Genomic DNA, 27,547 nt, shown 5'->3' on the forward strand with positions numbered 1-27,547 from the left:
TCCAAGCTTGTGTGCTCTTTTGTGGGAACGTGTGTGACCTGCCCGTCTGTCTTATTCTCCTCGGAGCGGGACTTCCTGGGGGTTTTCTCCTGTCTCGGTACTTTGGGTATCCTTTCGCATACCATGTGGGATTACAGGCAGCACGTCTGTGGCAGAAGGACCAGCACTGCACACCCTGCCTTTGTTCAGTCAGCACACACAGCCTCAGGGGTCAGGGAGCTTTGTGTGGTCAAACATGGTATCAGACCCCCTGCACCTACCTCACAGAATGAGACTGCAGGACAGCTGTGGCTCTGGCCCTCAGTGTTCTTCACACACATCCCATTCCACTGGAAATGAAATACACTTTCAGACAAACGCCAGGCCAACATGTGGACACGTGGATTACTGCAACACTTGCATACTTTGAATAACATTCATGTATTTGGCAGGTGCTTTTCTCCAAAGTGGTGTTTAAGCAAACAAAAGTGTACCAAAAACAAAGAGCTTCAACACAAATGTAGGATTGTCTATCTGACACCACCATATTGGTGGTTCACACCCCTCAAGTAGCTGCCTATAGAAGTGACATTAAAACAGTAAATACAAAAATACTCATAGCAGATGGTGTCGGACGCATTATGGAGAAGATCAGGGTAGAAATGGGTCTGAGACCTTCTTGAATGATGGGAGGGATTCAGCAGCCCTGAGGGGAGAAACGGAGCTCATTTCACTACATCAGCTCCTAATTCAAGAACTAAGGCTCGTGGGAACACTTTAGCAGGTCAAACACAACTTGTGCTGCACAATTCTGTTGCACTGCTAGTAATTACAGTACTTCCGATGTTGATGAGAAGTACCGCCAGTTTGCCACTTTACGCATCGCTCTGAGTATCGGGGTGCAGCTCACACACAACGCAGGTATGAAATGTACATGCACTTTGGCTCTACAGGTCTTCCAGAAGTGTGCGCTAAAGGACGTAGGGCTGAAACGGTTTGTCGAACCCCAGGTCAGAGAGCTCCGAGCCGGGGCATTAATCTCACCCAGAGAGCGCAAGGTAAACAGCACAGTAAGGTTTAGCCTGCCCCCGCCTCGTTGCCTGCTGCAGCTGGCTGCCATTTGACCCCACACGTGGGCCCTCTAAGCCCCGCCCCTAACCATTCTGCCACTCACACCAGTGCTGCCTGCCACTCTCTAATGATACTTAACAGCTTGATGGATGTTGCTGCTTCTGGTATTTCTCCTGTATTTCCCACATTTCTCACCCTGTGCTCTCAGAGCACTTGAGTCTGCGATCAAAATTGCAGCTGATTTGAGTTTCTCTTGCCATGGAAATTTGACGACAATGCGGTGACTGATGTGTAAGTGAAACCCAACTGGAGTGCTACCCTGACTGCTCTTGTTTTGTAAATAAAATAACCTTCAAATTGAGACAGTGCCAAGTATTTGTGTTGCGTTTTGCTTTCAGTTGTGTATTGTTAGCACTGCACCGGTTGCATCCCATTTCCCACCACTTGAGGGTTCCAGTTTTTAACAGTTTAAAACGTTTTTGTCTGGACCTTGAATAAGGAACATTAATTACCTACCCCCCATCTGACACAACGATGACTGAACGTGTGCCGCGCATATTTCATTATCTACACAGCATCCTTCCCGCAGAGGAGTAAAATGGGAGACGTGTTCTACAAGTAACGGTTCGGTTTTCAACTACTAGACACTGTAGAGGAGCCCTAGAGCCGTAGTACTTTAGGGTTCCTCTTCAGGTCCTGGGCACAGATCAGTACCCGTTCAGGTTCTTTGTGTTTACAGACTCGGTTCACCAGGTCTGGTTGACCACTTGGCATTTGCACTTTTCTTAAACCAAAACTTCAACAAATACCTCTTCCCCTCCTCTTTACCTGGTTAGTTAATTTTCATAGGTTGGAAGTTAATATGTGATGGATAATAATGGTGCCCAACATCAACTGCTCATATCCCCAGTTCATTTTTGTTCTGAATTCAACAGAAGGTATCGTACAATAACTGCTGCTCCACCTACCTTGTTGTCGGGGGCTGGAGTAAGTGACGAAAACCCAGATAACATCTCCAGCTCCACTCTGCTATTGCAGCTCGCTGGTTCATCTCAGGTTTGTATCACGTTATGTCTGCACTGGACGCCTCACGGCGCTCGTCTCCGCCACTCCGGATCTGGGGATCTGAACCTAATGTGGTTGCGGCCGGGAAACAAAGCAGCACTGATGAAAAACACAGCAGCTGCAATTGCCCAACTGTCGTCTTTTCTCACATTTAAACCACTTTCCTGTCTGCTGTCCTGCAAGTCTTGCTTCCTCTCTGAAGTCCCAGAGAGTCTACATTTAGAATTCAGAATGTCATTGTTTTCTCTCTCTCTGAATGAGTTTGAAATATCACTGTGGGAATGGTAGCAGATATTGGCTACTAACAACCCTGGATGGAGTTTCCTGAGCTTCAATGATCACAAAGCGTAACTGTATTAACTTATAACATGTTTTAAACCTGTCCGCATGTGTGTAGTGTTTAACTTTATAGGCATCTACCACCTTGTGGTAAACTGCACACACACAAGTTGGAGTGGTGTGAGATGTGACATTTAAAAGTTCTAAATTTCAGGGCTTGTGATCCCAGAAGATAAATGTACAAACCTATAAGGCATCTAATTCAACATGACTCTGGTTGCTTCATGAAGTCCTCTTCAAGTAATTGACACCTACTGGCTACTTTACTGAATAAGGACAGTAATAAACATTGGCTCTTCACGTAACACACCAATTTTTGAAGATGCAAAACATTTTACAGTTTGTTGCATTTTCCTCACTTGTTTATTTTGTAAAGCTTTTCTTTGCTGGAACAAAAGCGACCTGTAGTACCATAAGCAGCTGAGAGATGGCAGTAAAGAGCATCCAAACAGAAGAGGATGGTGGGAAACAAGGGAAGTGCCTTTAAGTCAGACAACTCATAATAGCAAGGGGCCTGGTTTTCTAGGTACGGGAGGGAATGCAAGTGGCTTATCAACAGTGCAGTTGAGTAGTTAAAGAGCTATGAGGTATCAGCATTACCCACTGTGTCCCAAACAGACAGGCAACCACCATACCACTACCAAACTGTTTATAGCTCATATCTGGCATTCATAATCAATAGCAAATAGCACGTATCTGGGATAAATGGGTCAGAAATCTACACTGAAGGACTTTGTGATGTAGCTACAATAGAAATATTAATGTAGTACCATTTATGTGACTGAGACTTTTATAGTGTCACCAGCAGAAAAATTTAGAGATGTCTGAATTTTTAAGGTTCTGCTGCCTGTGACTTACTAGTAGAAGGATTTTTGATCTTTGGACAAATCAGATTACGGACAGACGTTTGGTCCCAGCTGTGCTCGTACACTCATCTTATGGTATCGGGTTCAAATGCAGTTTCTCTTACCCAATTTAGACCTTTTGTTCCAAAGACATGTGAATTGGATGCCTTATAGCAGTTACCCAACTATTGTCTAGTGTCAGGTGGAGACCACATGGGCACCATTACAGCGCCATCATTGAAGCCACTGTGCAATAATGTTGTCCTCGTGAACTGTCCTATAGCAGAAAGCTGAGCTGCGGCACGAAGAGAAAGTGGCACACAAGGACGAGAATGGAAATGACGCAATGCGCCAGAGTCCTGGGGTACGCCACCCGTTCCACCCCACACGCACGCTTGCGGCTCTAAACAAGCCCATTCTCACATTCATCAGAAAACTGTGCTAACATGTCGCTTTTGCCAAATGGGAGTAGAGCAATTCACAGAGGTCACAGTGACTGGTTATCTGAGCGCACGCACTGCTGTTGACCCAGCCCATATGTTCAGACACGCATTTTTGATCAAACGAGAGAATAAAAACAAATGAAGCCATGGCTCAGAATCAGCCTCTCCTACTGAGCTCAACATAAAATTATCACAAAACACATGCACGACAAGCAGAAGGTACATTAGACTTGTGCAAACCATACTCCTTCCACCATACATGAGGTATTACAGGTGTGGACTTGATGGGGTGGTTTATTTTAATGGCTTTTCCTACCTCTACAGGTCATTTATTACGTCACGGCCCAGATATCCAAAGAGCCTTCGTGTACCGCGGAAGATCGGCCGGACAGCAGAGTCACCACCGTTGCTCCCTCACAGGTTGCACATGCGAATATTTATGACATTTCCCAAAGACAGCAGGAATTAGCCGCAGACGAGCCTCCCCTTGTTCCTGAGCGCCCGGCAGCGGACGGGCCGCCAAATCTCACCACAGTAATGTCTGCAGATCCCCTGAAGGTGGGCCTCTGTGGGGGGAATGACCCAGAGAAAGCCACAGAGTCATCAAGCTCTGCTCAGGAGGGAGGGGTGCTTGAGAGCGGACCAGTCCACAGCAGGTTCTCAAACGAGGGAGTCTCTTCCTCCTTCAGATTGAAGGTTCCTTCAGGTCTGTTCCCCACTGCGGAAGCAGTGCTGCCAAAAGCAGGTCTAGAGGTTGAACCCGTAAGCGTCACAGAGGCAGGGTTCAGCAATCCCCACCAACTAGAACAAGGAACTCTGGCGACGGTCACTAACAACAAGCCACCCCCACCATGGCCGTCGCAGTATGTAGAGGCAGAGGGCGCCTCCCTGAGTCCAGACCTTCCTGGAGAGGAAGGCCCACCTCCCCCCGATAACATCGCCTTCATGATAACCGAGAGCAGGGTGCAGGCCCTGTCGCGTGGGGAGTACCAGCAGATCGTCAGCACCAAAGCGGGCAACGTGCAGACGGTCAAGGTGGGTGAGAACCGCGAGATGACCACGCAGGAGGAGAACGGCTTCGATAAGAAGCCTGTGATCATCATCTTTGATGAGCCCATGGATATCCGTTCTGCCTACAAGCGGCTGTCTACCATATTTGAGTGCGAGGAGGAGCTGGAGAGGATGCTGGCAGAGGAGCGGATCGAGGAGGAGAGCGAGGAGGCGGAGGCACTTGATTCGGAGGGGAGTGGTGCCCAGGTAAAACCGAGTCCTGATGTTGTGGAGGGTGCCGTGAGCACAGCGAATGGCCAGAGCTGTCACAGCTCACCCGAGCTCACCGCAGGCAGCCTTCCCAAGGGTCCACCATTGGCGGTTCAGGAGACCCCGAACGAACCCGCGGGTGACAGCAAGCAGGACGGCAAGAGAAAATTCCGATTCAAATTCCCCAAAAAGCAGCTAGCGGCACTCAGTCAGGCTATTCGCACCGGGACAAAGACGGGGAAGAAAACCTTACAGGTTGTCGTCTACGATGAGGAGGAAGAACCAGACGGGACCTTGAAAGAGCAGAAGGAAGCGAGGAGGTTCGAAATAGGCCGGGCGAAGTATCCGTCTGACTCGGGCAGCACCGGGTCGCCGGATTCCCAGTGCAGGACGGACGAGATCCGTAAGAGTACGTACAGGACCCTGGACAGCCTGGAGCAAACCATCAAGCAGCTGGAGACCACCATCAGCGAGATGGGCCCCAGGTCGCCCGATGGTCCCGCTCCCCAGTGGTCCGAAAAGTGTCAGATCCAGGCAACGGATGTCAGACCCAGAGACGCCTGGGAAGAGACGGCAAACTGTCCCTCAAAGCAGGCCGCTTCCCCTGCCTCCTTGCCCCGTAAGACCTCCCATCGTAAGAAGTCCAAACCACAGCTTCTGCCCCGGCCTGCCAGCGCCACCAGCGAACAGGTGTCCGCCTAGCTCCTCATGCTTTGCGCTGGTGGCTTGGTACCGTTTGGGTCTTCCCCTTCGCTCCCCCCTACCCCCTTCCTAACAACTGATTTTACAGCAAATATGTTTCCAGGTGATGGGAATGGCTGGGACACTTCTCCTTAACTCTGTGTGATTACAGATGGCCTAACTGTGGACGTGCCATTTTTGTGATTTTTAAAAAATTTTTTTTTCTTTCTTTCTCTCTCCGATCTCACTGATAAAATTCTCAACCCCCCGGACTCGAGCAGGGATGGACTTCTCGTTCCGAAATTGTTGTCTTCGGGTCATAATGACTTTTTTAATACTTGTGATTTGATCTCTGCTCTGGCGCATGTTGATGATGGTGTGCATGCGGTGCGGTCCTCTCACACACTGCTCACGTTTGCGGTCACAGATGTCACAGCCAGTTGAGCTCAGCATTGACTCGTGTGCTCTTGTCTTGCGTTCTCCCTCCAATACGGTTTCTTTTTTCTCTTTTTCTTAATTTAAATCCTCTCAGAGTGCCAACCCTGCCTCCTCTCCTAGTCGGATGCCGGTGCCCGCGTCTGCCAAGGCCAGGCAGCTGCCCGGGGGCACGGACAAAGCGGGCAAGCAACAAAAGCTCCAGGACCCCCAGAGGCAGTTCCGACAGGTAGTCTTACTGTAGGCTGGCTTCGTCTTCGTCTGCGGGGACCTTCCTCTTGTGGCAGAAAAAGGGATCACGTTCGGGTTAGAATCAGTAAACAGAGAGAGAAAGAAAGAGCGAAAACACCGGGAATCTGTGAGAAACCAAAGCTGTGGGGTATTTTTACGGTTTTTTTTTTGTGGTCAAAGGATGTGTGGTTTAAGGAAGTTAAGGTGACCAGCCTGGATCTGTCGATGGCTGCCTGCGTCTGCTGATGGCATGTTTCCCAACTGTTACACCTGTAACGACTCCATTCGCTTCTGCATGTCCACGTGGTTCATGGCTTCTGATACGGTTGAAAAGGAAGAATTTTTCTTTCTTCAATTTTTTTTGAGTTTAAGAAAGACCACCCAGTCCCCTAACACCCACTGATCCGGCTGCTGATCGAACTGTAATGGGCCCATCTACCTTCTGGGAGTGATGGGTACTCCTACCCAACACCCACTACTAAACCCTTCCCCTAAACCCCACAACCTATACGTGCTCCTCCTACTGACCTCTCCGGCCCCGCCCCTAGCTCACATGCATGTGCACGCAGCTCTATCCCTCTGTCCGCATTTTTCCTGCCCCCATCGGTGTCCAGCTCTGCGCAAAAAAAAGGCACCAGTAACCCCAGTGATGGTGACAGATCGTGTCTTTTGGTTTTTTCGGTTGAGTTTCGTTCTGTAAATAACTTGTGTTAGACCCTGTAGTTATGTAGTGTTGTCTGGCTTTATTTTTTGTACATATTTGTGCATAACGTTTTTTCTTTTTTTTGACAAACCGTATCTCCTGGCATCTTTGTTTGCAGGCAAACGGAACGGCTAAGAAAGCTGGTGGGGATATTAAAGCTACATCCCCAACTTTACCTGCTTCTAAGATCCCAGCCTTTTGTCCTAACTCTGGGAAAAGCAGTCCTTTGTCTGCTCCTAACTCAGACACTACTAACGCTATTAACTCCTCCTCTCACTCCTCCTCCTCCTCCAAGTCCTCAATCCCACCCTCTCCAGCAACCCGCCTTGCCCCTGGCCCCACCCCCTCCAACATCCCCTCCCTCTCTAACGGCTCTCTCAAGCTCCCCAGTCCCACCTACACCGGTAAAAGCCACGCTGTCTCCTTCTCACCACAGACCCACAATGGCAGGCCTTCCCCTTCTTCGTCCTCTTCCGCCTGTTCCTTCCACACTTCCCCTCTTTCCCCCGTGTCCCCCACCCCCCTGATTCAAGGTGCGAGGAGCGTGCGAACCATACACACACCCAGCTTCACCAGCTACAAGCCGCTGAACGGAAAGCCCGCGGTCCCATCCGCCACATCCTCCGCCAAGGACGCATCCTAACGGGCCCCTCCTCTGTTTTGTGGGCGGACCTTCCCATGGTCGCCATGGCAAAACGCAGAACAGATGCTTGCCTTCATCTGTCTTTTCCCCTCCCTCATTTATTTGGTTTTCAGTTTTGATTTGGTAGCATCCACATACCCATGCTTTCCATTTCTGTATACAGCATGTGGTCCATTGCTGGTGCACCGGTTGTAAATTGGATAGAGGCGTCGACAGTAATGTGCTGTTTCACCGCACAGCAGGTAATTCTGGGCTCATTTACTTCTGCAGAACATGAATCAAAGTGGATGTTTTCAGTAATGGATTTTCTTCGTTTTCCCCTCTGTACTGTGTTCATACTCCATGGCATTGACTTTTTTTTTTTTTTTATTACTAAAATATGAGAAGGGATGAACATAGAGAATTAAGGTGTAATCCAAGAAAAACTTATTTTTTGAAAAGAAAACTGGATGACTATAGTATATTTTGATCAAAATGTTTTTTTTATGTTGTCTGAAATTTAACCCATAGGTAAATACCTTTTAGATTAAGAACAATATATTAACATTTTTAAAAGAAACTGCGCGGACTTATTTTTGTGTTTCGTTTCCATTAGCAACCCGTGCACTGCCGAGTCGTTAAAATATAGCAGACTGATGTCTGGGTCATGAGGTCAAACTGTCTTCGGTAGTTATTGTGCCTATTTTCCAAGCTGTCTGTGTTTAATTGCAAGTAAAAGTTACCGATTGAAGAGACTGTGGGAACCTCACCTGTAGAGTCTCATCTTAATATACCTTCTGCAGCTTTGCCCAGGTCTCTGTTGCCGAAGTCAGTAGTTATCGATGTTTAATACTATAGTAAAGGATAGCAGCGACTTACCACCGTGTGTACATAAGCGCGTATTTCTCGAGGAGCTTAGTATAGTTTTGTTAACATACCAAAGTTTATTTCTAAGCATGCCTTTCAGATATTTTAGAAGAGATATTTGACGCTGATGTAAAAGAAGAATTATGTTTGCACAGATAGATTTTTGTAAATATTTAGTTTTCTCATTTTGTAAAGCTTTAAACCATACTGCATAAAAAGGTGGTTGCAAGGAACAAAATTGTGATGGTATTGAAAGAGAATAAAGTTCTGCAAAGTTGCTTGTGCATTTATTTATTGAATCTTGATTTGACAGGTAGAACACACGCTCAGCATCTCTCTGAAAAGTAGACCTGCTTACATTTGTATTATGTTGCACTGCAGTTACCCTTTGTATGAACTGGGCCGAGCAGGTAGCATAATGTCAAGGACTAGGGTTTCAATCTCCCTCCTGCTCAAGGTACCTGTCCTGAATTCATACAGTAAAATTTATCCTGCTGTATAGATGGCTAAGCAAATCAAGTCAGCCTGGACTGAGATATGATTTTCATAAGGTCATTCATTTATCATGAAAATTACCCTAGTGAAATTATACTCTGAATCATGTTATGTTTTTAATATTCTGGAACACATGCAATGTTAAGCATTTTTTCATAAATTCAAACTTTACATGAAACTTACCTTTGCAGTAAATTAAGAATGATGTGACACTAAAATTAGATCATGTCAAACTATTCAAGTATTCAGAAAACAAAAGCCCGTAGTCTGGTAGGGGTTAAAGATTTTTTTTTTTTTTTTAAATAAATCACACTTTTGTTAAATGCAGTGAGTCTGTGTGGGGGCTAAGCACGGTATAATTATATACCTAGAGCTGGGTACTTTTGGCAAGACAAGTACTCTGATCAAGGGCGTGACAGCAGCTTTTCTGTAATATTAGAAAAACGTGTTCATAGGATTTAAGATAACAATATTACATTTCACCAAATGTGAAGTTCAGGAATTGATATTCACACATTTGTTGCAACTCCACCCTGGGTGCAGCCCTTTCATTAAAGGACAAAGGATAATTCACCAAAGTTAAAGTTAACTGCCAATGTCATCACACTTTTGTATAAGAGGCACATGCAATTTGCATATTAACATATTTGGTAAATTTCTAGAATTTAGTTCTACGACTACTGCATATGTTCACTCAACTCTCCAGTAGCTGTAATCAAAGTACTTAAGAACAATAACTGTATATTTAAATGAGAATTTTTTTTAACTTACTGTTAGCATGCTTCAAAATATTACAATAGTCTACATGTGCAGTCCACATGCTAAAAATACACATCATTTGCCAAATAACACCTGCTTTTAAGTGTTATAAAATCCAACTTTGAACATAATCCAGTTATTAAACACATTTGTGGTCAGGTTCAGCGACTAGGTGGTCAATCGAGGCAGGACTAAACCCTAGCCTGTGACTGGTCTCTTTACACAGAGAAGCGAGGTGATAAAACACAGCTCATAACTGGTGATACATGAATGTCTAATGATGTGCCGCTGCTAACGCTTCACTGTAACAACCACGGTGATGGACAGCTGTCGACAGGCAACGAAATCCAAACGTATTAGCTGGAAGGGACCGGATTGCTTTTTAAACTTAAAATATTTTGAAGAACTGAGAAGAAGCAAACGAATGTAACACAAAAATACATTTGTTTCCTATATACATGTACTCCGGTATAATAAGTATCAATAACAAAAACTGCTTGGAAAAGTACAACTTCTCCAGAAACATGCTGAAGTAATATAGTAACTGTATGGGATTATTAGTTATCTCTGAATATAACATGTGCATTACTGCAGCATCAATACAACCTTTTATGTGGCAAATATTTGTGTGTCTTAGGTTCACTACTAAGAGAATGAAACCGTATGCATCCACACATTAGCACATGCCCAGCATACTGGTTGAATACTCCAAGACAGCAGTGTTCCTCAGTGTCTCCTTGGTTGAAATAATCACAGCGCGTACACACACACACACACACACACAGTTTATATTGCTTTACTTGCTGCAGTTCATGTAGGTGTCCAAGAGATGGTGCACAACTGCTACATTATGAGAAGAGCAGTTGACAGGTCCTGTTTTGTTCCTCTCTGTGTGTGTGTGAGAGAGACTGCAATGACATGGACTAGCATCTCAGCGAAGGGTGTACCACATCTCCGGGAGACACTCCAGATATTTACATTTATTCATTTAGCTGATGCTTTGCACTAAAGCAAATTATAATGTTAAGCTACTTTACAATTATTCACCCATTTATACAGCTGGGTAATTTTACTGGAACAATTCAGGGTATGTACCTTCCTCAAGGGTACTACAGCTGGAGGTGGGATTTGAACCTTTGGGTCCAAAGGCAGTAGCTCTAACCATTACACTACCAGCTGTTGCCACAGACCAAAATGATCTTGCACTGGACAAGAGGTTACTGACAATAAATGAATGAATGAATGAAAGAAAATGTTATTAGTGACAGCTGGGATGCCTGCTTTCAGCTCTCACTTGCACGCACCGACAACCTCGTCATTTGTATTGAATAGACCTTGGTATCATTCCTCAAAACAGGCAGTAACACTTCACTCTGCAGTGTATGCAATCCGTCGTATTTCAGGCCTACGGCAGACAGCTGGAAAGATCTGAAGCTTTAACTGGAGATTTGCATTCGTTTTTAAAAATTTAATAAGCTTTGAAGAAAACAAAAGTGAATGAATAATCTTCATTCATCATTTATCATGTGTTCTCAAACCATTGTTTTAGTAAACATGTCTAGCAGAGCACACCAGTATTTTTTTACTGTATAAATTTAGGGTAAGTACCTGATCAAGGGCACTAAAGCAGGAGGTTGGATTCAAACCTGGGGCCTTTGGTTCTAAAGCAGAAGCTCTAACTACTAGGCCACCTGCCACTCACTTAACCTGAGTGTAACAACGCCCCATCACCCCCCACTCACAACTCCTTCTTTAAAAAATTTGAAAGTTTTCACTGAAAGCTCCTTAATGTATATGCACATATTTATAGAGTTAATATACAGTTTATATATACAGTTAGTACATTTCCAGGTTCAGACCCTGCAGAGCTGATTGAAAACAGCTGAACTTAGGACATGTATGCAGGAGAACAGTGAAACTGGGAAATTCATTTACACACACACACACACACACACATTTTCAGAACCGCCTGTCCCATACAGGGTCGCGGGGAACCAGAGCCTACCCAGTAACACAGGGCGTAAGGCCGGAGGGGGAGGGGACACACCCAGGACGGGATGCCAGTCCGTCGCAAGGCACCCCAAGCGGGACTCGAACCCCAGACCCACCGGAGAGCAGGACTGTGGTCCAACCCACTGCGCCACCACCCCCCTCCACATGAAGAATAAATCCCAGTAATATCACCAGAGGGCAGCAACTATGCAAAAATATTAACAATATAATTTAATTGCATTATCTAATGCTTGAAATGCAGTATCTCCTCACTGCCTTCTGCATGGAATAAGGTAACTTCAACAGTAAGAAACTGAGCAGAATTATGCAATGCTGAGTTCTTGTTTTTCAAAAAATTTAAAACAATTTAAAAACATAATTTCAGCACCTCCTCTCCTCAACCGATAGCTAAAAGCAGCAGATTTTTCACACAAAAAACATAACTGCCTGTGAGAGAAAAGCCCCCCTTCCAGTGTAAGAGGGGTGGAAAGGGGTGACAGGCCTGGCGTCGCAGCGACGGTTACTCTTCCCGTATCTCAGACCAACAGGTGTCGCCGTGTGACATGCAAATTAGGTCCATTCGCAAAACAGCCCTATTCACGAATGCATGTGAACACTAGGACCGAACCCAGTGATGGCAAAGGACCGTGACCATTTTCAATCAACTCACAAAACATAAATATACAAGACAAAAGAAAAAAGACCTGGGTTGTGACACCTGTAGAGGTGGGGCCATTACTGTGCCCCGGGCATTTCTACAGTAAATGTCCCACTGAGGGTGAGCACCTCGCTAATGAGTTAAAGCACAGATCTGCAGGATGTTCTTGGTTCATTATCAGACAGAGGGCCTGAGAGATTTGAATGCTCTCCATGCTGAAAATAAGAGCCCTAATCGAGTGGGATAATTTCCTCACAGGATAATTTGAATCTGGTAATTAAGACCAGTCTCGGTGATGTCGGAGACCACGCTGAGAACCCCAGTTTGAAATGGTTATGATAACGCGCAGCGACTAATGACCAAAGAGCCGCACGAACACGTGAGCTGAAAATATCGAGCGCTGGCTAGCCAGCAGGGCGACATGTCCAAAGTCTGAGCACAAAAAAGACCAAGACGTCTAAGGCTACATAAAGGAAACATTCCGTCGATAATTAAAATGTATCATTTCGCTTAACCTATCGACCCGACAGTTCAGGCCGGGCCAAGGAGCGATGGAGTGATGCAGCGACGGAGCGAACGAGCCAGAAACCCCCGCACGCCTCTGATCCCGATGCCGCTGGGCACCGCAGTCAAGCTAATTTAGACGTTAAAACCTTTCACACACACCAAGGGAGCTCGGGGAGACGGCGGATCTTGGCAGAAGATGAGAAAGTTTTCTGCGTAATTATTTCGACGGCTTTTTAATCGAGAATGCAAATTATTCAAATCAGCCTTATTTCTCACAGGAGCAGGCCTGAAGAGAGAGAAAGAAAGTATTAAAAAAAAAAAAACAATTATGGGCCCTTCAGATGTCATGTATTCTTTTATTTGAGCCCCGCTGGGTGTGTCATCCTCCTGAAAGTCTTCTTTTGCCCAGAGGGATGTGGTGCCTCTCTCTCTCTCTCTCACTCACTCACTCACACACACACACACACACACACACACACACACACACACACACACACACACAGAGAGAGAAAGAGAACTGTATTTTCACACACGTAACCTAACAATAGAGCGCATTGTGCTGTGACATCAAACATCAAATCACTGTCAATCACTGACTAAATCACTGTCATCTGACATTAACAGGAGCTTCATTTTACCACATAACCAGATGGGGTGCAGGCCTCTAACATTTAAATTCATATAAACGATAAACCCTTTCAAATCAAACAGCACATAGAGCCACAAAATAACAGCTTTGTCAAATGCCACTTTTTATTATAATTATTTTACAGAGCATGTGGCCAGAGACTTCTCTGCAAAGAGACTGTTCCACTGAACTAACCGCATCATATACCACTGAAAACTGGAGCATTAATCAGGCCGTTTGCATTCTGCGTGCTCACATCCTCACTTTGGGAAAGGTCACCTTCTGTTACCATGTTTTTATATGTGTGAAAGTGTGCGAGTAAAACCAGGTGGCTGACGGACACCTAGAAAGGCGTCCATGGAAGAGCTGCCACCACACATTCCCCTCAACAGGGTCCACAGCAATGGCTCACAGCACCCCCCCCCCCCCCATCTGTGATGCTGGGCTACGCACCCCAAAAAAAATGTCTCAGTTACTGCATCTTGCACCACACCCCAGTAAATAAGAGCAAAAGACAAGAAGGCTGTAGGCACAAGCTAACTGACATGTGGGAGTGCGGACCACGATCATGCATTTGTCAATATGTGAGAAAGGACAATGAGTCCTTTTCAGCTTTTATTCATACATAGCAGTTAAGAAACAGGCCAAACAGTCATCACTTTACTGCTCTTGCTGTCCCGTCCGGGGTGTGTCCCCTTCCCCTCCAGTCTTGCGCCCTGTGTTGCCAGATTAGGCTCCAGTTCGCCGCAACCCCACTCGGGACAAGCGGTCTCAGACAGCATGTGTGTGTGCTCTTGCTGTAGTACCCTTGATCAAGGTATTTACCCTGAATTGTTACAAAAAATATTACCATGATACAGAAATGGGTAAATCATTCTCACTAGGTTATTGCACAAAATCCATATTGTCATAAGTGACTTTGGACAAAGAAATCAGCTTACTGTAATGAGTTAATTATGGGAGCGATACTATGATATCCAACATATTCTGCGCTTATTTTCTCATTCGTGGTGTTAAACAAGTGAAATATATTTTCATCTCGCTGTGTAATCTGGAAAGGTTTTTACCAAAAAACTGAAAAAAAATTACAGGAGGGAAGTGCTGGTAAGGCACCATTTCAATAAGGTTTGAGCTCAGCACAAGACTGGGACAAGAAGTTTGAGCTCAGAACTCCAGCTACTGAACTAATGAACCCAAACACAGCTGGACTGTGGGCCTGTGGGCTCGTTTGAGGATCTCTTTAGCTTGCTGTAAGAGCGCCGATGTGTGTGATCCACGCTGACTACGAGCACCGTGGAAAACGTATCCACTGGGTGGAAAAAAATGGATACAAAAACGTACGTCTTCTCCTAAAATGTCAAGGTTATTTGCACATGTATCAAATATTCAGAGTGCGTCTGGCAGGAGGCTGTGGAATAAATGCTTGACGGCGGATTCCGAAAATGATTTGAAAATGCAGAGCGCATTGAAGTGGTCTCCGTGATGTCCTTGTGTGCCAAACTGTTCCACTGAAAATTATTTAGCATCGCACAAAGTGCACAAGCGGCTCGTATCACGTTCTCACGACACCATTCACACACACTTATGAGCTACATGTTGTCAGCGTGCCAACGTGCTCCAACAGAACTCGTTCTCTTGGTGAAAGCAAATGTACAAACATCTGAAGAATAAGCTGCACTGAGCACAAGCTTCAAAGAGTAAACTCACCACTGTAAACGCAACGGCTGCACTGGTACTTTATGGTATGTTGGGCTGATGCCCTGCAAATCAAAGGACCTTGGCTTGAATCCCACCTCCTGCAGCAGTGCCCTTGACCAACTTACCCCAGTACTTACCCTGAACTGATACAGCAAAAATTACCCAGCTGCATGAATGGGTAAATCACTGTAAGGAGCTTAGTGTACAAACTGAACATTCTGAGTCACTCAGATAAATTCAGCCAAAACATTATCATAATCAGGTCCTAAAGGTAATATCTTTCCAATACCCTTAAAGAGAATGTAACCTGGTATGTACCACAGTATTAAGAAAAAAATTAGAGTGAGGTCCTGATTCTGTCTTATCCCTTCTCTCCTCCTTTGGAACAGGATGTAGAACACACACACACACACACACACTTTCTGAACCGCTTGTCCCATACGGGGTCGCGGGGAACCGGAGCCTAACCCGGCAACTCAGCGTAAGGCTGGAGGGGGAGGGGACACACCCAGGACGGGATGCCAGTCCGTCGCAAGGCACCCCAAGCGGGACTCGAACCCCAGACCCACCGGAGAGCAGGACCCGGTCCAACCCACTGCGCCCCCTCTCTGGATGTAGAAGTCTTTGTTTAATAACTGAATAACTAAACTACAACACCATTAATTTAAAGAAAGAAAGAAAACAACTGACCCTTGCTTCACCTTATGAAAGTCAATGGATGAAATTATCATACATGTTTTTTGATTATTCATGCTATGAAATATGGAAACACTTCCATTGCAATTCAAAATGCAATCACTGAAATGAAACGCAGCGAGTACACTAATTATGTTTTCCTAACTAATTTTCTTCCGGCAACATGTTTAATTCACAATAAATGGCATCTCCAAAGAACAAACCTTTTTCACGTCCTTTCCCCACTGAGTAAAACCTGAGAGAACGAATGTACATTTTTGGAAAAATCCACTAGCGGAGCATTAATACCCATAAAGAGGTTCTCCGGGCCTCCAGGGGTGCTGGCGTTTGCGCATCTCTCTCTCCCTGCAGAGAACAAGGAAACCCTTCTACAGCTCCTCTGCGGCACTGCTTTCTCGTGTCATGCTCTCGAACCCTTTCAGCAGCTACAGGGTCTATAACTCACCCAATGAAAGCTAAAAAGAGAGGGCAGAAAAAGGCAGTATTTCTGCAAAGACTTGCAACTATGGTGGCACTGACTATGCTGGGCTGTTCACTCACCAATAAAAAAAAAAATGGTTTGTAAGCGTATAAAAATTTGTGATCTGTCTGAGAATCCGGTGATGGTGGAGCTGGAAGCGCTCGATTTGGGCCATACTCCTGCTCGTTCGGCACACCTCAGTGCTCCTATGTAATCACTCTTTGACTGGCAGACGCCTGGGTCCATTTTGTGGAAAGGCGTTGTTTGTTTTCATAAGCAGCACTTCATAGTCACAGCAGTTCCATTTATGACGGTTCCCCTGAAATAACACTCGGTCTCACAGACGTGAGAAATGGGTTACAGTCCCGACAAAATCCAGATGGCCAAATTTGCTAAAACTGTCACAAAAAGCAGCCAGAGCAGCAGGGGCCCATGAGTACATGTTCCTGCTTTAGTCTTAAACAAGCAGGACGTGAACGTCAAATTAGCCCCAAGCATAAGAGATGTGGTCTAAAGAAATCCGATAATAACACAATACAACAGGGCTAAAATGGCATTCTTACTTGCTTACTTCATATTAATTGGCAAGATAAAATAATTAGAACATATGCAAGTGTACAAATTAATTAATCCCAAAGCACATCTGCAGTAATTAGCCTTCGGTTCCGAAGTCATATTATATTTAACACAAAACATATAGTTCACATGTCAAAGCACTAAAGGCAGAAAATAGTGTGGTAATTAATATGGCAATACATTATTTCAGCATGTAAGGTTAATTAATACAGCGACTTTTCCCAATACTTTCTAAAAGTGTCGTGACAGAACAAATCTTCGAGGAAAATCACTGTGCAACAAGGAACTTTAAGCAAGTTAATCAAAGATCCGAGGCCTCATTTGCATTAATAATTAACAAAGGAGAAATTGGCACATATGCTAATCCGAGTGCCGCGTTCTAAATGCCGTCGACATTCCCGTAATCGGAGAGAATCAAAAATAGCGCTTTAAAGTAGACAGGCTTCCTGTTCGATGTCTACAAGTGTGACGTTTGTGGGCACGCCATTGCTTGAAAGGCGAGAGGAGAGAGGAGACACCAAGCGGCATGGCGCGCCGAACCACCACAGTGCTCGGTAACACACGACAACCCTACATGACACCTCATGTAAAGGTCCTTCAATATCATGACTTTTTGTTAAAAATATTCACCGTGAGTCTACACCGGTGCTCTGCTGTGTCTTCTGCTACCCCAGTACACTGAAGTGTTGAAGGAAGGCAGTAGACCCCTGTTAGGGTTCGCCAAGGTGAGGAGTCCCTGGAAATGGCAGGATGAGGGGCACCATTGGGTTGTTCTCTCAACAGGTCCCAGCCTCACAGAGCTGTTAGAGCCTGCAGTCAAAGTAGAGCCTTTAAATTAGAAGCACGCGTGTGTTCGGTCATATCATATGTGGGTGATCAGCAGAGGCAAAGTGGAGCAGCAGTTAGCACTGGTGCCTCCGCTCCTGGGCTCTGGTTGAATTCAGACATGGCTGCAGTCAGTTGCAGTTTTCATACTATACAATACAATGTTGTTGCTATATAGTGATCTCCCACCCAGGGTGCAAGCTGCTTCTGGAATAGGCTCTGGACCACTGTGACCCTGCACTGAACAAACAGTTGCTGATGGACAGATGAACGGATGGACGGACACATTAATCCAAACAAGTGTCCACACCTAGAATTTAGCAGATATTACTGGGTATAATCCAGAAGTGTACAGATTCACTTTTTCCCCCCACTCTGAAAGGAAGCGCTAGCTGAGTGCTCTGTAATGTTTCTGGGATAGGCTCCAGACAACTGGAACCTTGCACTGAACAAGTTGTTACCAACAATGAATGGCTGGATGCAGGTTCAGAGATTTGTTGCATCAATAACAAACTGAATGTCACTTCTGGCTGTAGTACCCTTCAGCAAGGTATTTATGTCAAATTGCTCCCGTAAAAATTACCCAGCTGTATAAATAAGCAAATAGGTGTAAAAAGCCCAATATTATAAACCGCTTCTCAGAAAAGCGTCAGTTAAACAAATAAATGTTAACTATCCAGTTTGGTGTTAGATGGGTGTATGATAAACCATTGATGCACAATGTTTATGAACGTTCTTGTCTCTACGAGATTTCTAGGCATAAAGGCAACTGTTCTTTCGCTGCTTCCAGCTGTGGAAGAGCAGCTGCCTTTACACCTAGAAATCTCGCAGATTTATTTATTTCGCCTTTACGAAATAAAACGAGCCAATTCAATTTACCTGGTGCACCTGCATTTCTCATTCGGTACCCAGATCGCTTTGGCTGGGCGACACCTTTCACTTTTGCTCTCGCTTTAACATCATTTCACCCAAAAAAAATAGCTTTTACAGCAGCATTTTATATTTCTCAACCCAGTCACAAGAGCGGGGGAACTGACCACAAAATCAAGACGCAAGATGTAAGACTGAGGAATCCGATGGAGAGACACGGGGATCAGGAGGAGAGACCCGAGCAGCATGTGTGTGGGCGTAATTGACCCTGAAACCCCAGCTAGAGAAGTATGACCACATGTGCTGTCACTTCTGCATTCTGCCCGTGACACATGGAGGCTGCTGATTGCTGTCTGGACAGCTACCGGCGCGATTCGGCGCTCGCTCATTCGGCCAGGCTGGGATGCAGAGGTCTGCGCTCCTCATATCCGTCCCCGGGTTAGCCTTCTCTGCCGATGACACATAATGTCGCTACTCATAATAGCTTCTGATTGCCACTGAGATTAGGCTGATGGGTCCTTTACGCGCACCGTGGGGGGGGTTGGGGTGGACTTGAAATGCGTGGAAAAAAAAATTGAAATCTATGCCTGAAACAATGATTGCGATGCTACGATCGTTCCTCGCCGCACAGCTGAGGGCTCTCTGAGGCTATAACAAATAAGGTCAGCCAAAAAATAAATAAATAAAAAAGATGGTGATAGATTTCTGTTTCAAAACAGCCTGATTTTCTTTTGAGAACCTCTTATGCTGCAGGTCTTTTACAGCTACAGCTGTGATACAGGTTCATTAAGCTGCACCGTTGCTCTAGATGCAGTGTGATCCGCACTATAACCACGCAAAGTGTCCCAAAGGTGAACGTTTTTACATTGTAATCCCAGCTTAAGGGCCGCACTGTTACTGGGCAGAACTGGGGAAATGATGAGGATATCATGGAGCCGGGCGTAATGACACATAAGAGAAGGTAATAGTTGTTGGAGGGGGCACTTGCAGAAGAGCTCACGTCACAGATACAAAAATACTTTCAATATGTGCACGATTACCTAAAAGGCTTGAGACGTGATTTTGGCACGCTGAAGGTAACCGACACGGTGGGTTTCCATGTGCACATCAGAACATTACGACGTGAGAACAAAGAGCGTCTCGAAAAAAGGGCTGAGGTGGTGAGAAGAGATGAAACGGAATCCCACAAAAGACAACAAACGGAGCACATCTGAATAAGGTAAATATGTCTGGTTCTGTGTGAACATCTGACGGTGTCTAATGTCCAAATTGTTTTTCATCTCAAACCGTACAAAAAAGTGAATATTTTTTTGTTGGACAGAAATGAAAGGACATCGGTGTGAGTTGGAATGCCTTTTCACTTTGTCCTCCAGATGCCAATCATCATCTCGCAACGATCGTTTCCCAGAAGCCTTTGTGAGAGACGACCTTGTGGAGGCAATTTTAATGTTCCTCTTTGAGAGGGCACCACCTCAAGGGGGTTCGGCCATGCTTCTCCAGGGAATGAGCAGAGGCACAACGTGTGATGAGAGGCAGTTTTCTTCACCAACAAATCCCTTGCCGACTCATTAACGGGTTAAATTAAATTTTCTTCTCACAGGGATACTAATTTCACAAATAAAATTTGCCGCAGGGAGCAGATCTCACCTTTCATTTAAGTTAGCAGTTATACCTTTTGGTGTAAAAGAACAGGTGTCTTATGGTAAAACAGGTGCACAGTCAAGTGGCTGTCCAGCAGTCCTCTATATTCTAAGCCACATTACATGAACTTATATGTACACCTAGAGCAAAAATACTCTAACATCAGTTACAAATAGTTGCAAAAGTACAAATTTTCTCTAAAAAACAGGTCATCTATCCACCCACCCATTATTAACAACAGTATGTCCAGTCCAGGGTCACAGCAGTCTAGAATCATGGTATACCCTGGACAGGATACCACAGTATCATAAGGCAATCTTACATACACATTCAACAACACACACACTAAGGATGGCTCAGAGTGACCAGTTCACCTGAATTCACGTCTATGGAACATGGGAAGAAACCAGATCACCCGGAGGAAACCCACGCACACACGGGGAGAGAACATTCAACCTCCACACACAGAGCTGGATTCAAACCCATGTCCAAACACACAGCTCTGGAACTGTTGAGGCACCAGTGCTACACATAAAAAAAAAAGCATTGACTGAGAATCACATTTTTTTGCCAGTGTTCTCAGCATCAGGCCCACGTGTGACCTCCACAGCCCCGACAACTGGCAGTAGAGTGTTTTCTCCTTGCTGGCAAACAGCTCCTCCCTCCACCGCAGGGTTTATTTTGCTCTGCATGAGATGCTGCATCCCTGGAGGGAGCACTGCCACTGTTGCCACCGACAGCAGGCTACCTGCAAGCACCTGGCCAGGCCACAGGAGGTGTTTCCGCCGTGGTTGGCCACCATGCGGAGGTCCAATTAAATTTGCCCTCAAGCAGCGCAAGAGCTCCCATTATGGTCTATCGCCACAGAATCCGAGTATAAATAAATACAGACAGCCCATAAGTCCACACATCAAGGAACATTCACCAAAGCATTCTGATCGAATGCCACAGCATGACGCAGCGACATTGACAGCGTCTTAAACAGATGTACCTCTGAGAGATATTCGCATTTGAGCGACAAAGAGCTAAACCAAAAGAAGCTATTGTAAATGCAGAACGATGAACGAATACTGTATGTATACTACTTAAACCGGCTCAAATTCGGAACCAGATTGTGCATTTTTTAATTCTCGAAGGTCAGGGGCCAGGGTGGGGTAAAAAAAGATTAAAAATAAAATCAATTATGTTCAGGGAAATGCCAGACTGTTGACAACATATGACACAGCCAAAGTTCAGATGAGGCTCTGGGTCTCTGCACAGCGAGATCACGGGTTCAGGACAGTACAGAATGAAACCAAGAGATAAACAATATTCACGGATGTCAAAGGAAAAGGTGCAGGGGTTGGAGGAGGGCAAGGAACACAGGGTGCAGGGTGCGCTGCCATACAATGCTGGTGTCTATCACATTATGCAGCGATGGGTGCCTAAGGCCAGCCCTTCTTCTTACTCCTGTGAAAACACATTTTCTTAAAAATAAAAACAGGAGACACTTAGGCTGTGACTCAGTCAATATATTAAAAAAAGAAAAAAACAATTTACACCTGGGAACCAGTCAGAAGTGGGGGGGGGGGGGGGGGTCTCTCACTGGGCGGCTTTTAGCTACCCTTCAGTTCAGACTTAAATACATGGTTGCTGTACCAAGTGAAGTGTTTTAATCACCAGATAATTAATGGCACAGGGAGGACAGTAAACTCAGCTGGCTCAGACTGACCAGGACCGACCTCAATTCAAGCCTCGGTAACCATGTTTCCACCTCCTCTCGCACACACTAGTCCCTCCCGCAGAAGCCACTGGCCGAGCTGGGTGGGGAAGGACATTTAAATGGCATTTACAGGCGGAAGCACTGCACTGAGAAACCCCTGAGAATCGCAGAGACATTTAGCAGGAGCTCAGAGATGTGACTTTCCACTTCCTGCTGTGTGTGCCATGGTGGAGGTGGCGCACGTGGCGCACAAACTGCTGAGGCAGCAGGTGGGATGATGATGAAGAAGCGAATCCTTCAGGTTGTGAGGCTCAAATCCAACCTCCTTAGTACCAGCAGAAGAAAGAATAATAAAAGGAAGGAGCAGAGAAGAAAAACAAAAGATTTCAAGTTAGGTGCTTTATACCATAAAAGGCTCCTGCCCTTAGAGCTCTCTCGGAAAGTTACCTCCTGTCACTTCCTAATTGAGGTAAACGTGAAAAGAGCAAAAAGCCGCAGTGCCATTTGACAGTAACTATTACTCAGTGACTATTCTTAAGCAAACTGCTCATGTTTTGTCGTCAATTGCTGCAGATTACCAGTATAAAAGGACTGCGTGTGAAAACTGCATGCTAAGCCCCGGTGAGCTGAACGTGCCGACGACTATTTAACTCTGATCACCAAGGAGATGCAAATGTTTTACTTTTTTGAAAGACACGCAAACATCTGTCCAGTGAAAGAATTTGGAAAAAGCAGAGTTACCTGGGGTTTTTTTCTTAGTTGAAAGGTACCTTTTTTGAAAGAAAAAAGGTTGAATGTACAGTATAAAAAGGGAACTATGGGACAGGTCAGTCAAATCGGTATTTTTTAAAGCTGATTTTTACAAAGCATTGAACAGAATATCTTCTTCATATGCAACTAAATGATACACTAAACATTATCTCCTAGCAAATATCCTAAAATAATGGAGCAGAGAAGTAATGAGGGACACCAGTAATTGAGTTATGTGGTAAAAGCTAGGCAGTTACTGACAGAAAACAAAGGCTTTCATGGATTTTGTGTCATGTAAAAGCTTTAGTCAAAGAGAAATTAAGTTAACATTTTTTCCTCAGTAATTCACTGCAACTTGCGAAACACATTAAAAGCAAATCAAAAGCAAACAAATGCAGATGAATGAAATTAATGAATGAATATGCAACACTGATGTAAAGGATTTTCCCCTATCAAGGCTGCAGAGAGTACAAGCAATGATCCCCTCTGATTCACAGTCTTGTCCCTCCACTTTTATTTGACAACAAATAGGAGAAACAAGTACCTGTAGAGGGAGAGTCTTGACCCCCACCGCCGGCTGTTGGTGACTCAGAGGAACCCAACAGGCTGGCAATACAGGCGAGACAGCCTTACACCAAACAGGACGAGATAAATCCTCAACAGCTCTGCCTCCACCCAGGATTAACCCTTGGTAGCCATACCCCAAACAGGATAAAAGCAGCCCTCAATGGCCCTACCACCGATGAAATTATATAAGCCCTTGGTAGCCCTAGATCAACCCAGACAAAATAAACACTCAGTATTCCTCCTTCAAACCAGAGAAGACAATATCTTGGTAGGCCTATTTTAAATCAGATAGGACAAAACTCTTGATGATCTACTTCATCAGAGATGAGATAAACCCTTAGTAACTCTAGTTCAAAACAGTCAAGATAATCTCTCAGAATCTCTCAAGCGGAATGTGATAAACCCTTCATAGTCCAACCACAACCCAGACGAGACAAACACTTAAAGCCAAAAGCCACCACAGAAAAGAGATAAACCCTAACCCTGTCCAAGGACCGTCAAAACTGACAGATGTCGGATTCAAGCAGCGATAAGGCAGAAAGTGTTTTCTTCGTTCCACCAAGGTGGTGAGGAGGCCACCTGCTATGATTGCAGGGTAGCTGCAACCAAGCCCAGGGAAGCACATCATGAAGAATTTGAGAAGTAAACATGCGGAAGGCTCTCAGGCTTTTTCAAACACTCAGGAATTTGGTTTGACATTTAGGGAAACGGTTCTGTCATTATGGAGCAAACAGAAAATAGTCTGTTACTCATTCCGAGCCAGAAGGGCTTTGCTGACCCCCACAAATCCACATTAAAATGAGACGTGCATTTTGTTCTTTTCCATGCATTCTAGCTGAGGTCAGTACTGACATTTGTTCAAAAGTAGAGTTTAGCTCACTCACCACCAAAAGACCCAGAGGAACAAAATCTAAAGGTTTTTTTAATAATTAACTTAAAAAAATATATAAATCCCATATACTTTGGTCTAGCATATGCCAGCAAAGCCCTTCCTGGGACGTGAATCTGTCAGCAGTTGTTGTCCCTTGGCTTGTAATGTCTACCTCAATCAATTTAATGAATTTTTGCATCTGTGATGACAAAACATCTCAATAACAAGTTACCAAAGGTTATGCAGTACCCAATAGGAGGGAAAAAAAATCTGTATAAATTTTGACACTCTGCTGAAGTAAAGAAATTTAGTAATTTGTTCCCAGCTTACTGTGGAAAACAATTCTGAATGCGTTGTCCAGACAGAGATCAGACTTTTTCCAAGTTCAGTGCTGTTTATTTACATCTCAGTTTAATATAAGATTTACAAAAAAATAAAAATAAATTTAGAAGGGGTGAAACAAACTAAGATCACTCCAGACAGTGTGTTATGAGATATTTTGGTCTGAGCTAAATCAATACATGCTCATTTCAAACTCTGGCAGCCCCACCAAGCCCCAGAATGTCACATGACTTAACAGAAGCCTAGGAGAGATGCTCACAGTCCCTTATGTGCCCAACGAGTCAGACAGCATGGAAGGGGCAGCAACTGGAACTGTCATAGCTGTTGGGTCACGCAGGTTCAGAGCAGAGTGAGAGCTCCTGCTTCCTTTCAAAACACAGTGAAAAAGGGGGGGGTAGCAATGAGACGTAATACCCCGAGGCCACGGAACATACAGACTCCTGACAGAGAGCTGCCTGGCCTGCTACAGCCGGCTGATCCAGCCACACGCTCCACAAAACCTCCTTGTTCAGGGACAGATAAGACAGATATCAAAATGGGAGCAAGAACAAAAAAAAAAAAAAAAAAAGTACTTTCAAAGACATGCTTGAATGTCACAGGCACATGACAAATGTTATTTTTGAAAGAACCTCTGCAAAGGTAATACATTTTGAATTTTAAAAAAAAAAAAATGCAAAAATCATTTTCAATCTAGATAGTCCATGAAAATTTTAATAAAATACATGTACCGCATTTTTTTCTAGAAAAACTGCTGTGATGAGATAATAAAATGCGGACTGCTATATGGCGTTCAGAATTTTCATTTGGTATTTCAGCCAGCAACAAACTAGGTAAAACAACACTTCTTCGAAAGAAGGAGCCATAGCGCCATATATTAACTTGGAATTCAACGGCCAAGCTAACACCGATAACCACAAATGAGTCAGAAACTATAAACAAGTGTCAGAGGAGGCTGCTGAGATAACATGAACATGGCCCAGCATCTTGATTATGATTATAATCTCCTTACAGTAGTTCTTATATCTGGCTGATCAACTCCAGAGTCCTAGAAAATGAATTATTACAAGATAACATTAAATCTTCTTTAACAGTTGCAGCTTTATTGTATTAACTTCTTTTTTGAAATTTTGGCTCATATTATTCCTCCCCCCCTCACATAATATAATGTCATTATATGCAAACTTGTCTAATTTCCAAAGTCCAGGCAAACAAAGAGATGGATGCTGGATCAAAGCAAGACAGAACTCTCAGTGGAAGCACAAATGATGAGGTTATCATATTGTGGGTACATTACGAGAAGACTGAACTTGAAAAAACTGTAATGCTGGAAAAAGTTGAAGGGAAAAAACGACAACCAGGATACAGATGAAAAGACTCAATCACAATCACAATGGACATAGCCTGTTCAGCACTAAGGACCCAAGTGGAGCAAAGAATATTCTCTATTTGTCAGGCTCAACAGCTGAAACTGACTGAAAGGCACTTGCAAAAAGCTATACCTAAAGTTATAAGGTTATGGCATCACGAGCCAGGGTTGGGTGAAATCGGCTCAATCAGGGTGTATCAAAGTTCTTTCAAAGTTACCAAAATAAATTCATTTACTTTATCTATCTTTGCATGCTAAAAAATGTGCTCTACATCAGCACAGACTCAGACTCTGGGTACATTCACATTTATTCATTCAGCTGACGATTTTCTTCAAAGTAGCTTACAATCTTAAGCTACCTACAATTATTTATGCATTGAAACAGTCGGGCAACTTTTTGATGGACCAATTTTAGGGTAAGAACTTTGCTCAAGCATATCACAAGAGGATGTGTGATTTGATTCCAACTTATCAATTCCATATGCAGCTACATATGTAATGTAAGCTGGTTTGAACAATGGCATCAGACAGACTCACTCACTGCACTTTGAGAATCACACCTGCACCTCAGAGCTTCTCTCTGAGTTATATGTGCCTTTGGAAAAAAAAGTCTGCTAAATAAATATATGTAAATGTGAAATATATATTCCTTCAGACTGCACAATGGATTTACTTTTTTCCCAGTGCAAAAATATAAATAAAACAAGTCTTTACTCACAAAATAGGCCTACCTGAAAGTGATGAGATGAAAATGTGCTCCACACAGTCCAACCACAGTAACTGTTCTGTGAAAAAAACACATTAAATTTGAACTCTCATACATCTTACAAATGCTATTTTCTGTGACATTCTACACTATAACTTTATATTATATTGACAAACATTATTATAGGTTCACTGTAGCCTTAGAAAGACTATTTCCCACATTGCACTTCTAGCTCGCGGGTTCATACAGGTACGTATTTTACTAATTTTGCACTATTTTAGGAACAAATATGTGATATTTCTTCGTAAATCAAGGTTTCACACCCAAATATTAACTTTCGACATCATTTAATCGCAATAACCATTAATTAATCGTTTCAGTGCAACTTAATGTGCTTAAACTTAAGTTAAAAATAAGTTAAGACTCGTGACGTGAGAGATGACGTGCGTTGTACTTCAACGTAATTAACATAACAGTTAATAAAAAGAGAAACCTATAGGACAGCTGTATTAAGATACGAGTTTAATATGGTATGTTAATTTTTATATATTTGCATACGTTTAAATCTTTCGCGAAACGGTTTACTTCGACCGGCGAGAAAAACTAATCCCATCTCTGGCACACGAAGAGTGCGGCAACGTAGACCGTACCAACGAGCGGCATGATGGGGTCCTACCTAAACACCGTTTCGAAAAAAACACTCTTTTCTAAACTTTACAGAAATAATGAGGCGAAAACAGCATATGTTTTTTTTTCAATTTTATAAAAATGAAATGTCATACACTGTGCAAACTTAAACCGAAAATACTAAAAATGTTTCAAGTTCTACCTGAAACAAATTAAACCCCTGATATGCAATGGTTGAGTCCTGCTCGTTTTCGCGCCACAACGCAATTT

The 27,547-nt window shown here is 44.1% G+C and overlaps 1 protein-coding gene and 1 long non-coding RNA gene across 11 annotated transcripts in view; one reads left to right on the forward strand and one right to left on the reverse strand.

Moving 5' to 3' along the window:
* The window catches only part of kiaa1217 (KIAA1217 ortholog), a 123,629-nt gene extending 114,795 nt beyond the window's left edge, over positions 1 to 8,834 (forward strand). For 4 of the 10 annotated variants that reach the window (XM_029255112.1, XM_029255117.1, XM_029255116.1 and 1 more), the window contains 5 exons: positions 933 to 1,037; positions 3,583 to 3,663; positions 4,067 to 5,692; positions 6,216 to 6,347; positions 7,171 to 8,832. In XM_029255112.1, the coding sequence (XP_029110945.1) occupies positions 933 to 1,037; positions 3,583 to 3,663; positions 4,067 to 5,692; positions 6,216 to 6,347; positions 7,171 to 7,695 (2,469 nt within the window). In that variant the 3' untranslated portion in view covers positions 7,696 to 8,832. Of the gene's footprint in view, positions 1 to 932; positions 1,038 to 3,582; positions 3,664 to 4,066; positions 5,693 to 6,215; positions 6,348 to 7,170 lie in introns of all 10 variants that reach the window. The other 6 variants (XM_029255118.1, XM_029255110.1, XM_029255111.1 and 3 more) reach the window with 6 other exon arrangements.
* Positions 2 to 27,282, reverse strand: LOC114911320 (uncharacterized). Its single transcript, XR_003797926.1, has 4 exons — positions 27,209 to 27,282; positions 26,676 to 26,729; positions 2,019 to 2,181; positions 2 to 685 (listed from the first exon to the last, which is right to left on the reverse strand). It is a non-coding gene; the product is annotated as an uncharacterized LOC114911320 (long non-coding RNA).
* Between the last annotated feature and the right edge of the window lie 265 nt (positions 27,283 to 27,547).

Source organism: Scleropages formosus, chromosome 9 (genome assembly GCF_900964775.1).
Source record: "Scleropages formosus chromosome 9, fSclFor1.1, whole genome shotgun sequence".
Classification (NCBI taxonomy): domain Eukaryota; kingdom Metazoa; phylum Chordata; class Actinopteri; order Osteoglossiformes; family Osteoglossidae; genus Scleropages; species Scleropages formosus.